Here is a 12,824-nt window from a genome sequence, read left to right on the forward strand (position 1 = left end):
AAGATAGGTGTGTTCCAGGGGGAAATGGATGGTTTAATATGTCCTAGAGTTAACTGTTCCATTATTAAATCATTGGCAGCTATGAGCTTCTCAGAGGAAAGAGGCCACTGAGGAACCCACACTGGCTCCTCTGTTTTCCAAGTAATGGGAATTCCTTCCCCAGGGCCCCTAAGAAAAACCCATCCCTTGTCTGGGTTTTCTTAGTTCTGCCACTATCGGATCTTTCCGTCCTTGTAAATACCTTCCCAATCCAAAATTCGGATGGCAGCCATATTTTTCATAATGATTTGAGCTTTGTCTGAATATTCGTTACTTAATTTAAAACCCATAGATTTCATGAGATCTCTTCCCCATAATGATACTGGAAGTTCAAGAACATAAGGTTGAATTACTCCGGAGTGGCCCTCTGTATCCTGCCAATTTAATAAATTAGCACTAATATTAGGGGCACCTGCATATCCTAATCCTTGTAAGGCGTGTGATGAGGTCTGTATAGGCCAACCTCGTGGCCAATCTTTACTAGCTACGATACTTTTATCCGCCCCTGTATCCAAAAGGCCTGTGATCTTGACTCCATTAAGTTAGTTGTAAAATAGGCCTTTGGTCCAAATCCAAGGATAAAAATATTAAGCCTGTACCTGATGAACCAAATCCCTTATCTCCTCTTTCAATGTCTTTAGCTGGATGTTTGTCATGTAGACTAGGCAAAATAATAAGTTGAGCTATCCTACCACCTGGGGAAATCGTAGTAATGCCTTTAGGTGACTCAACCATGATTTTAACAATGCCTGTATAGTCTGGATCAATTATCCCTGGGTGAACTCATAAGCCTCTTAAGGTGGTAGATGATCTCCCTATCAATAGACCCACTGTGCCAGGCTGAAGGGGGCCCTGAAAGTCAGAGTCTACAGTTTGGACCCCCATTTGAGGTATCAATACAAGTCTGGTGGTGGCACGAAGGTCCAATCCTGCTGAACCTGCAGTAGCTCTCCGCGGCCCTTGGGATGTCTGAAGGTTGGCCACTGCTCGTGACTCCCTTCTCTGCTCTGATCCTCCATTGCCCCATATATTTGGGGGCCCTAAGGCCGGGGGCCCCGCTGTCCGTTTTTTGGCACAGTAACATTTACTAGAGGTTGTCCATTAATATCTTTACTGACCTACACCCAATCGCCCAATGCCTTCCTTTTCTACATCTGGGGCATAGTCCTGGAATTGGGCGTTGACCATTTCCAGCTTCCTGGGCATGTCCCTGCTGAGTGTTTCCTCCTTGAGGGCAGTTATGCCTTATATGTCCTGCCTTGCCACAACAAAAACAAGTTCCTGCATTGCCCCTATTTTTACTTAGCCTAAGTACAGCAGCAGCTAGCCCAGAATTGGTTAACGGACCTCCTAGCTCTCTACATGCTCTCATCCAATATTCCAACCCTCTGTTCTTGTAAGGAGTGATAGCTGCCCTGCATTCTTTAGTACATTGTTCATATGCTAACTGCTTGACTAATGGCATAGCGGTGTCAGGATCACCAAACATCTTTCCTGCCGCTTCCACCAGTCTAGCCACAAAATCAGAAAAAGGTTCTGTAGGTCCTTGAATAATCTTTGTCAAATTACCTCTTACTTCCTCTCTATTGGGTAAAGACTTCCAGGCTTGAGTAGCAAGATTGTTAATTTGCTCATACACCTGAGGTGGATATCCATTTTGCTGATTGGCAAATCTACCTTGTCCGAGTAGCATGTCTGTATCCCAGGCTGCTTGCACTCCCCCAGCTGCTAAATTTATCGCAGCCTGGCCATTGGCAAATTCAATTAAAGAAGCTTTCCAATCCAAATATTGACCAGGGGATAAGCAAGCCTTTGCAAGATTCATCCAATCAGCTGGGATCATAGTGTATCTATGTAAAGCCTCCACCTGAGCCACTGTAAAAGAGGCTGAAACGCCATAGGTCCGTACAGACTCTGCCAACGTCTTAAAAACTTTGAAATTTAAGGGCTCATGGTATCTGTTACCTTGCTGATCTTGAAACACTGGGAAAGCAGTCATTCTATCTCCTTTCTGGGTCGTCATCTCCGCTCTGACTTCCCTCCACACTCCAGGGCTGAAAGAAGTCCCTCCTTCTGCTCCCATGACCCCAGGATACTGAGGAGGGGCCGGAGGAGTTACACTCCTTCTTGTACTTTCAAGTTGTTTTTGCTTCTGTTCCTCCCTTTCTTTCCTCTTGATCTTATGGACAGATTCTAGGGGGACTACATAAAAGCCCTCCTCTTCCTCCTCCTCCTTCTCATCAGACTCTGAGTGAGTGGAAATATCCGACTCCTCCAGTTCTGACAGATTAGTATGTAAACCTGTTTTTCTTTTTCCTGGGTCCTTTTTCCTCATTCCTTTACCTGACCCAGCGTCAAACATAACTTTTTTAGAGGCTGCTCTCTCAGATCTCTCCTCCTGTTGAATCTCTAAGGCAGCCTGGCTATTCTCTATTGCTTCATTATGCCTTTGGTCTTTCAGGCAACGCCACAGTAGCTTCCAAAATGACCTGACTCCTTTGAGAGCTAAAAAAATTGGATGTGAAGGTGAAGCGCCCATCTGAAACAAATATTAAATTCTTACAATTTTACTTTTAATCCGTCCACTTTTTGTCGTGGCTCTACTACCTTGTTATCCCTTTTCCTATTGGTGAGAACAAAAAAACCAGCCTTACCTGAGGACTGTCGGTGCACCCCCTGACTGCAGCAAGTTCTGGGCTCCATGGAGAGAGGTTTGGAGGTTCCCCGTACGAGGCCACCACTTGTCGCGTCCACCCTTGACCAGCAAGGAAAAACCGCAACACCCGGAGCTCTTCTTGCAGCAGTTTTCAGGACTTTATTCACAGCAATCTATTTCCTTCTCTTTCTCTCTCTCCCTCTCTCCCTCTCTCAGCCCTTAAGTAGGCATGGGCCGCCAACCCCGAACTGCCAGGTGGGCACTGCCCGTAGGTTCACGCATATGCAGGCAGCTGATAATCATTGCGTGATCATAGCATAGGTCAGGCCTTAGCCATCTCAGGAGTTGATCATACATCTCCATCAGGTGTTACACCATGCAGCTCGCTATAGTCTGGAGCAGTGCCTGGCACACAGCAATTCTGAAGTCACCGAGTGAATGAAACAGCGAGTGAGTGGCTGTGTGCTGAGTCCCGAGGGTGGCTTCTCTGTTTCGGGAGATGACAGAGTCAACCCAATTCCCCCTGTGAGAACCCAGAGCTGAGCTCACTCTCCTGTGGGAGTCAGAGCCACAGAGCTCACTCTCCTTGTGGTTTCCTCAAATAGACCGCAGGCACCTCTGGGCTGCTGTGATTGCTAAGGAACACAGGGCCCGTGTGTTTCCTTGTGTCTCCCTGCGTGGCTCTTCATTTGGGGCTCCTGATGGTTAGTGACTTCCTGCTCAATGTTTTAGACTGGACAAAAAAGAGCCCTTGGCCACTGACCGCTGAAGCTCAGGTTGATGGCTGAGGAGCAGCGCCAGGGAATTAGTTAATCGGTTTCATTTCTGTAAAGAAAGAAACTTCTAGTTCAGTTTGAAGAAGAAAAGTCTTCATAAGGCCATGAGAGGTTTGAACCCTGAAAGGCTGTGGAGTAATAGAGGGGCACTGAGCCCTGAACTCAGTATCTGCATCACCAAATAGAACTCTAGTAACCCCATTTATCTGCAGTGTGCACCCTCTTTATTGCTGATCTCCCCATGGTTTCAGATAACCGCTGTCAACCACGGTTAATGGAGTGCAGCAAGGTGTTTAAGGAGGAGAGACCACATGTTTGGAACTTTGAATCACAACATTATCACGTTCTAGTTTGTCATTGCTGTTTGCTTACTGTGTCTAATTTGTGAATGAAAACGTTATCACTCTCATGTATAGATGGAAAAAATACAGAACATAGGCTGGGACCCTCCACGGCCCAGGCATCTATCTGCCAGGAGCCTGGTGCACAGTCCCTGCAGATGAGGAGACAGTTCTATTCCGATGTGGCTTACAGTTTACTGATCTGGGAACTGCAGCTATGCCCGGGGATAGGTGGCTGTCTTGGCTTAGGTACTCAGCAGAATGCAAGGGCCTCTCTGTCAGGCCTACCCCAGAAGGAAGTTCCTCCAGAGTGACCGCTGCAGTCTGGTTCCTCCATCTCTTTAACCCTGTGTTGCCATGTCCTCGGTTTTATACTAAGTGAGCTCTGAACTCAGGAAAGGGCCACTGTCTGAGGTGGCCTTGATCAGAGTGCAGCGATGTCCATTTGGTCCAGTGTCTCTATCTACCTTTTAATGTTTTTTTAAATGAGACGTTGGCTTAAAACATGCCTATTTGATTCCCTGCTGGTGAAGCAAGGTAGGTATGAGGGGTCAGGTGAATGAACGCCAAAAATCCAGTTATGATAATTCTTAAGAGTAAGTATGGAAGAAGGGGTATCATCGTGTTAGACTGAGTGTCCTCATACCACTTGGATGCTTGATGGCTCTCAGACAATAGTATTTCAAATCTCATTTATCTTTTCCTTGAAAGGAAAAACACACGTGAACTGCGTGGATGTGCAGGATTCCACCCGAGAGAAAGAACCGTACCTACCACCTCAAAAGAAAGCTTGCCTTGCCCACTGCAGCGCAGAGAATAGTACTATCGAGGAAGACTGGACAGGAAGAAACAAGAACCTCCCAGAGCCCCATTCTAGCCAGAAGTTTCCGTGGTTGGTCATGAATGAGGAACAGACGGTTCTGTTTTGTGCTGTCTGCCGAGAATACCCATCAGTCAGGGATAGAAGGTCAAGATTACTAGAAGGCTTCACAGGACCATTCAAGGTGGAAACTCTCAAACACCATGCCAGGAGCAAGGCCCATCTGTTCTGTGTCAATGCCCTGGCCGCCAAGGACCCCATCTGGGCAGCCCACCTTCAGAGTCTCAGGGAGAGTTCTGCAGGTATCCGGGCCAGCCCTGAACACCTCTTCTACCCTCCAGGGCCCCTGGGAGACTCTGATGGCCTAGCTGAGCTCCAGTCAAGCCCGGGAACTGAACTAGAGGACCCTCCAGGGAGTGGAGCCGTTCCTGCTTTGCATCTAGACTGCATGTCAGATTTGAGGCGAAAGGAAACTGGCAGTGACATCCTCAGTCCCTCAAATAGCAGCACTTTATATAAAGACACAATTGAATTCTGCAGCCAGGTAATAGGTTATTGATTGCTGTGCCTCAGAGAAGATTCCATGCTGAAAGTGACATAAATTGCAAAATGATGGTAGAAAAAAGAACAGTAGTGATACTCAGCACTGACATCATAGGGTCACCAGGGCACACATGTTTTTCTGTTTTTTGATATTATTTTTATTTTATGTATATGAATGTCTGCCCTTATTTGTACATCACATGTGTGCAGTACCTGTGGAAGCCAGAAGAGGGCATCAGATCCCCTGGAACTGGAGTAATAAGTGTTGGGAGCTGCCATGTGGGTGCTGGGAATTGAACCCAGGTTCTCTGGAAGAGCAGCAAGTGCTCTTAACCACCGAGCTATCTCTCCAGCCCCAACTCACATTATTTTAGTGTGCTAGGTATTGCTCTAAATGCTTTACAGGTATTAACTCATTTAACTGGGACAGCTGCTGGGCTAGCTTCTGTTTTATGGACAGCAAAGCCTAATCTATGGTACAGAGAGAGTGTCCTAACTTTTCATACAAGGGATGGTGATTTTTATTCAGCATTCAGAACAGCTCCAGAATGCAAGCAACGGCCACCATCACTAACTGAGCACAGACCCGGTTGTGATGTTCAGTATCTTTTAACATCACAGAGTTTTCACAGGTGCTGTGGGATGAGCTGTGTCTAAGGTTACCCCAAGCTGGTAGAGCAAGCATTGCTAAATTCACCACATTGAGAGAAAACTGAGATTCAGGAAAAAGTGACCTCATGGAGTCCAGAATCCACAAGCTGTTGTGGTCAGCACTGGCCTTTCCCAAGAGCCCTGGTGACCAGCCTGGTACTTTCCTTCCATTTGGTACAGCTCTGCTAAACCCCAGTAGATAATGTTCACCTTGTATTTATTTCACGGTTACCCAATTTCCTGGAGAGTCGGTAGCTAAGGAAACTGTTCACTGGGCTCTTTGAGTGGCTTGAATTTTCTGTAGCTCTCAACTGTCTCAAGCAAGTAGAATTTCATAGTAAACCATTGGTGGTCAGGAGTCAGTGGGTCACTCAGATATTTCTCACAGATAGCATCACAGGAGTCTTCTACTGGGTAGCCGAATTTTTTTTTTTTTCAAAATCCTGAGAAAGAGCAAAACTTCTCTTCTTGTTTTTTAGTGTTAGGAGGTAATAACAGGTCTGACCTTTAGAGTCTCAGGATTCTAGCAGCACGGTGTGCATAAAGCCCTCTTTAGTTAGAAGCACCATCGGTTCTTGTTAACTCCGCTTCCTTCTCATCTTATTGGTAGTCCTTGGAGGCAGACAGTCCTCTCTATAACCATAGTGGGTATCCGGTGACCATGGGTCTCCAAGTGACAGCATGCAGTCAGAGGTGCTGTTCTGTGAGTTTCTCTCTTTCCTGAAGAACCTTGGATCTGACTGAGCTAGTTTGGTTTATGTTCTACCTGGAGCTCATAGATTTGATCAATTTCATCAGGGAATTCATCCCTGGGCGGCTTGGTAGGGTCCCCAGAAGGAAGGTGTCCTCAGAAGACTGCCTCATGTCTCTCTCATTCCAGCAGGAGGCCGGGTGCTGCTCTGTGTTGCAGGAGCCTCCTGACAGTGAGCAGCTAAAGGCGTCCAGGGCACTCGAGGAGCTCCCTGCAGCGTTTGAGGATGTGGCGGTGTACTTCACTCAGGAGGAGTGGGGCCTGCTGGACAGGCAGCAGAAGGAGCTCTACAGAGAGGTGATGCGAATGAACTACGAGCTGCTGGCGTCCCTGGGTAAAGCTCTCCGTCAGCTTTATACACACTGTCTTGACGCAGGGGCCTCGGCGCACTGTGGCCTCCTTCCAGGTTCACCCACTCCTCGTGGGCAGAGAGTGGGAGCCTATCTTCTCTCAGAACATTGCCAGCTTGGGGTCACCTCTTCTTCTGTCTTCCTGTCCGTCTCTCCACCTGTCCTTCACTCGCGTTAGTCCGATATCCAGTACTTGCTGGGTGCTATGGGGCCTTTAGTGGCCCTGTGGCATCAGCAGGTGTTGGAAGGAAACTGTGAAACTTCTGAGTTCCATAGGAGAATTCTGGAAGAGTACCCTGGGGCTACTGAAGTGGGGCAGAGAAATATGGGCAGAAAAAGTAGGAGGGAGGACACAGAAAGTCTTCAGAGAAGTATTATGAGGGCCACAATCCAGGTCCCCTGGATGGAGGAAGGGTACCCAGACAGGACGGAGAAGGGGACCAACATGAGCCAAGCCTAAAGACAAATGGGCTTCTCAGGTTCCCACTCCATCTTAACGCCTGAGGCTCTTCCATCTTTTCCAGGTGCAGCACCTGCCCTGGCAGTAATGTCAGCAGGCCTGGGAGAGTTAGGAGGGTAGCAGAGTGTGTTCTGACCTCTCCCGCATTTGTGTCTCACTCTTCACTTGGCATCTTAGTGAAGACACCCCAGATGTGGAGACAGCTGCTCCAGAGCTGGTGCTTCATAGTCGAACTGGTGTGCACTGCAGCAGGAGTTGCAGAGCAAGCCGCTGTGCACGTGCAGGAAGTGCAGCGGCAGCTCTCATAACTTCTGCTCGGGGATGACTTCGCTAGAACGGGAAATCCAGACCCTTATGGCTCTGATGAGGGACGTGCCCCTTTGTTTACACTCCAGCTATAATCCGATTACTTTCTAACATACCCTTTTTGTTTTATTTTTTAGTGTGTATGAGTGTTTTGTCTGCCTGTGTATCTGTGCCCCGTGTGTGTGCAGTGCTGAGACCAGAGGAGAGCATTAGATCCCATAGAACTGGAGTAATAGATGGTTGTGAGCTGCCTTGTGAGTGCTGGGAATTGAACCTGGGTTCTCTGGAAGAGTAGACAGTGCTCTTAACCACTGAGCCATCTCTCTAGCTCCACTTTCTAACATAGTTCTATATACTTATTTTTATTATTATTCATAATTCCATAATTATTCACACATGTGTGTGGTGCAGAAGTTTGAATCCAGGGCCTTGTATGTGCTGGGTAAATGTTCTACCTCTGCATTACACCAATCCAGTTGTTTTCAGCACTTAAATGGCTCCCCAGATAGTCCAGAAGTTACTTGAGTAATCATTTTATGGTGATGGAGGACGTGTGTGTGTCCCCAAGATCTGGGTGCCTGTGAATGTGGTGTGCTTTCAGAACATCAACACCACTACTGTACAGCTAGGAAGCAAAATGCAGGGGGAAATTCATTTGCAAATATTGCATGCAAGCTGGGCAGGGAACGGAGGCAGGAGGCTCACTGTGAGTTTGAGGTCATGCGAGGTCAGAGAATTCCAGATCAGCCAGGGTTACAGAGTAAGACCTTAAATAAATAAAACAATTGCATACCCACTTTAAAAGCTGGGTTTTCTTTTTTTAAAGTAGCCTTCAGTAGGAAGGCAGTTTGCTTCCAGATAATCTAGCATTTTTTTTTAAATTTTGAGATCTGTTTCTTGTATCTTATTCAAAATACTATGATCTGCATACTTAGCCTTGCTTCATAGTTTTCATTTGGTAATTTTTTTATATTATTTTTATTCTTATGTCTGGAAACGGCAGCAGTGGCTTTTGCTGTGGCCTGAATGTCTGCCAAGGGCTGGTCCTGTTGAAAGCCTTCTGTGTATTTGATGGGATATTTAAACCAATTCTGTGAGTAGGCAGTAATATTTCCCTTGTGAGAGAACCCAGACGGCAGTCATTTATCTGGAAATGTCCAAAGTGAATCCTACTGCCCTGTCTACTGAATGTACTTTGGACTTGGATAAAAATCCTTATTTTTTGTCAGTTACTAGTTGGACTCCCTTTCTTTGAGTTGAAACATTTTTGTTCATCATATTGGAACTAAAATGATGGCCATGCATAAGGTAAGGTCATTTAAGGGTCAAGCAGCAGCCGATGCCAGCTGTAGCCAGCAGTTGGCCTTTCCCACCGTCCCTGCATGATCACTGTTGCCTTTGTCACCGTGGTGAGAAGTGGGTGACGTGGATGACGTCCCATTGTGGCACGTATGGGCCACACACTTCCTCTTGTTCTTACTTTAGCTTATTCCCCTCCCCTCAACTGTCTTCTCAGGGTTTACAATGGGGAAGATAATTACAGAGTTAAAATGGGATTGTTTCCGAGTTTGTTATTCTTTATTTATTTATTATGTATACAGTATTCTGTCTGTGTGCATGTCTGCAGGCCAGAAGAGGGCACCAGACCCCATTACAGATGGTTGTGAGCCACCATGTGGTTGCTGGGAATTGAACTCAGGACCTTTGGAAGAGCAGGCAATGCTCTTAACCACTGAGCCATCTCTCCGAGTTTGTTATTCTTGAGTCTGACTTTTATTTTGCTCTGCAGTGCTAAGGATGGCACTGAGGGCCTTGCTCGTTCTAGGCAGTTGCTTCACCGCTGTGGTGGCCTGAAAGGAAATGGTCCCCATGGCTCACAGAGAGCGGCACTGTTAGGAGGTATGGCCTTGTTGGAAGCAGTGTGTCACTGAGGGTGGTCTTCAAGGTTTCAGATGCTCAAGCCAGAGCCAGTGTCCCTCTCTTCCTGTTGCCGCCAATCCAGATGTAGAACTCGCAGCCCCTCTCCAGCGCCATGTCTGCACTTCCGTTCATGATGATAATGGACTAAAGGTCTTAACTGTAAGCCAGCCCCAACTAAATGCTTTCCTTTATAGGAGTTGCTGTGATCATGGGTTCTCCTCACAGCAATAAAACCCTAACTGAGACAACCACAGTCTTAGGGTTACTGTTGCTGTAATGAAACACTATGACCAAAGCACCTTGGGGAGGAAGGGGTTTATTCGACTCATGTTTCCACATCATAGTTCACCATCAAAGGGAATTAAGACAGGAACTCAAGTAGGGCAGGAACCTAGAGGCAGGAGCGATGCACAGGCCAAGGAAGCGTGCTTCTTAATGCCTTGTACCTCCTGGCTTATTCTGCCTGCATTCTTATAGAACTGGGGACCTCCAACCCAGGGATGGCACCAACCACAGTGGACTGGGCCCTCCCCATCAATCACTAATTAAGAAAATGCCCTACAGGGTTGCCTACAGCCCTGTCTTATGGAGGTGGTTTCTCTGTTGGGGCTCCTCCTTTCTGATGACTCTAGCCTGTGCCAAGTTAACATAAAACCATCCAGTACAACCACTGAGCTTCAACCCCAGTCCTTGACTGGGTTTCAGACAGAAATCTCAGTTTGATGCTATCAAGTTTAATATCAGTTTCCATCTATTTAGCAGTTGGATGGCTCAGAGCTTCTCAGCAGACATAGACTTCTGGTTTTAGCCACTCACCTGTCACAGTACCTGGCTGTTCCAACAGTCCTAAACCGACAGAGGATAGTCATCTTCTTACAGGGAAGAGGGCTTGATCCCATTTTGATTTTTCATGGCTTTTGGGGCAGAACCCAGCGCCCCTGCACGCTAGGCACGTGCTCTGTCTTTGAGTTCTGTCTTCAGCCTGTTTTGCTTTCAGTGTGTCCTGTTAGTCTTTCATTTTTGGATTCACTCATTTAGAACTATGTTGTTTGTTACTCTTCAGACTATCCAACTGTTCTATTATTTCATGTTTTTACATTCTGTTTTCACACTTTGATCATGTTTGATGAGGTCTCTTGCTTCCTGCCAAAAACCTTCTAGAAATCTAATTTACATTTAACTGTTAAGCAGCTAAAATTTGTCATTGCGCATAGTGGTGCATGCCTGTAATCCCAGGACTGAGGCAGAAGGATCAAGGATTTGAAAGGCCAGCCTGAGACTCTGTGAAGGAAAGAAAAGAAGAGGGGGGGAGGGGAGCGGAGGGGAGGGGGGGAGGGGAGGGGAGGGGAAGGGAAGGGAAGGGAAGGGAAGGGAAGGGAAGGGAAGGGAAGGGAAGGGAAGGGAAGGGAAGGGAGAGGAGATGATTATTTGTCAGTAATAGAAACACCTAGGCTGACCTAAGTCTTTGGGTTGTTTTTTTTTTTTTTGTTTGGTTTGGTTACTTTGGTTGTTTGAGACAGGTCTCCTGTATTTCAGGCTGGCCCCTTCAACACATTGTATAGCTGAAGATGACACTGAACTTCTAATCTTCCCTTCTCACCTTCCAGGTGCTAAGACTGTAGCATGCACCACACCAGGTTTATATTGTGCTAGGGATGGACCCAGTGCTATGTGCCTAGAGGGCAAGCCCTCTACCAGCTTCCACAGCCCCTTAACCTAGGGTTTTTATTAATAAAGAAGGCATTGTGTGCTGAGCAGTTGGGTCCTTTACATCAGATGAGCAGAGCCTGCCTCTGAACCACAGCCAGACCTGGATAGTTGGGGAGAAGTTGTATCACTAAGTGGAAACCAGAACAGAGGGCAGATATCTCTAGGAGATAAGCAGGGATATTAGAATGGCGGAGGGAAAGCCAGAGGGCCAGCTTCTCCAGAGCTGGTCACAGGCCTGTGCCTTCAGGTTAGGGCAGCCTGGAGCTAGGGGGTGAAAAACAAGCCACAAAGATTCTTTTAGATCTGTTTTTTTGTGGGGTGGACCCTACCACCCTAGGAATGAGAGTAGCCAAGAAGGATCAGAAATCTTTATTGTGTTGAAGTTCTCCAGGTCAGGAGGCCAACTAAGCTCAGCTGGGCTCCCTGCTTTGCTTCTCATAGACCCAGAACCAAGGATTACTGGCCCAGAGACTCTGCCTGAGAGGACCTGGGGAGGAAGGGCTGCAAGCTCATTCCCGCTGGTGGCAGAATCCTTTCTGTGGTTGTGGAGCTCAGGGCTTGGTTTTCTTGTAGTTCATTGACCAAGCTGCACCCGCAGCTGTTCCTATGACAAGCCCCACAGCTGCAGAGAGAGGGTGGTCCGTTCCCACTTTCCCTATGGTAGGAGGAGGGACTCATCACAACCCATTGACAGCTTTCCCACACGCATCTTCAGCACCTGCTTCCTGACCTCTGCAGTGTCCACACTTTGCTTCTTCACAGGTCATTGGCAGCAACCTCTGCTCTCTGCGTTTGTGCCACAATCCTACTTGAATGGTAGATGGCAGGTACCTCATTTAAAAACATAGTTATTTGATAATATTGTACAATATGTCGTATTCACCCCTGTCCTCCAACTCCTCCCAGATCCACACCCTCTTCCTTACCCACCCAACTTTGTGTCATTTAAAAAAAAAACTACTCACTGAGTCCAATTTGTGCTCTTGGATGTATGGCCATTCATTTGAGCATGGTCGGCCTACCAGGGACTACACCCTTGAGCCGACTCCCCCTCTCCCAGCAGCCACCAATTGCCAAAGGGGTGGGATTCTGTGCCCACCTCCCCGCCCAGTGCTTGGAGCTTGCAAAGGCCTTGTGCACATGATGTCTCAACTACTCTTGGCTCATAGATGCAGCTGCCCTGTTGTATCCAGAAAACGCTGGCTATTATGCTCTTTCCGCCCCCTCTTCTGCAAAGATCCCTGAGCCTTGGGAGGGGGTGGATGATTCAGATGTCCCATTTAGGGCTAAGAATCCACAGTCTCTTATTCTCTGCACCTTCACAGTTGTGGGTCTCCGTTAATTGCCGTCTGCTGAAGAAGCTTCCCTGATGAGGGTTGAGAGGTGCTCTAATCAATGTTATGATAAGTCATTAGCAATTCCTTAAATACTATGTCCCCTTAGAATGATAGTAGGTGCCCCCCACCCCAGGACCTATGACCTGTCTGGCCACAGGTTCTTG

General features: G+C 47.3%; 1 protein-coding gene across 1 annotated transcript in view; it reads left to right on the forward strand.

Annotated features, from left to right (window-relative positions):
- Znf862 (zinc finger protein 862) overlaps window positions 1-12,824 on the forward strand; it is a 34,987-nt gene that overhangs the window by 10,538 nt on the left and 11,625 nt on the right. The window contains exons 3-4 of the mRNA XM_075955524.1: window positions 4,524-5,176; window positions 6,740-6,911. Coding sequence (XP_075811639.1) covers window positions 4,524-5,176; window positions 6,740-6,911 — 825 coding nt within the window. The remainder of the gene's footprint in view (window positions 1-4,523; window positions 5,177-6,739; window positions 6,912-12,824) is intronic.

The sequence above is a fragment of the Microtus pennsylvanicus genome, chromosome 21, assembly GCF_037038515.1.
Source record: "Microtus pennsylvanicus isolate mMicPen1 chromosome 21, mMicPen1.hap1, whole genome shotgun sequence".
Lineage (NCBI taxonomy): Eukaryota > Metazoa > Chordata > Mammalia > Rodentia > Cricetidae > Microtus > Microtus pennsylvanicus.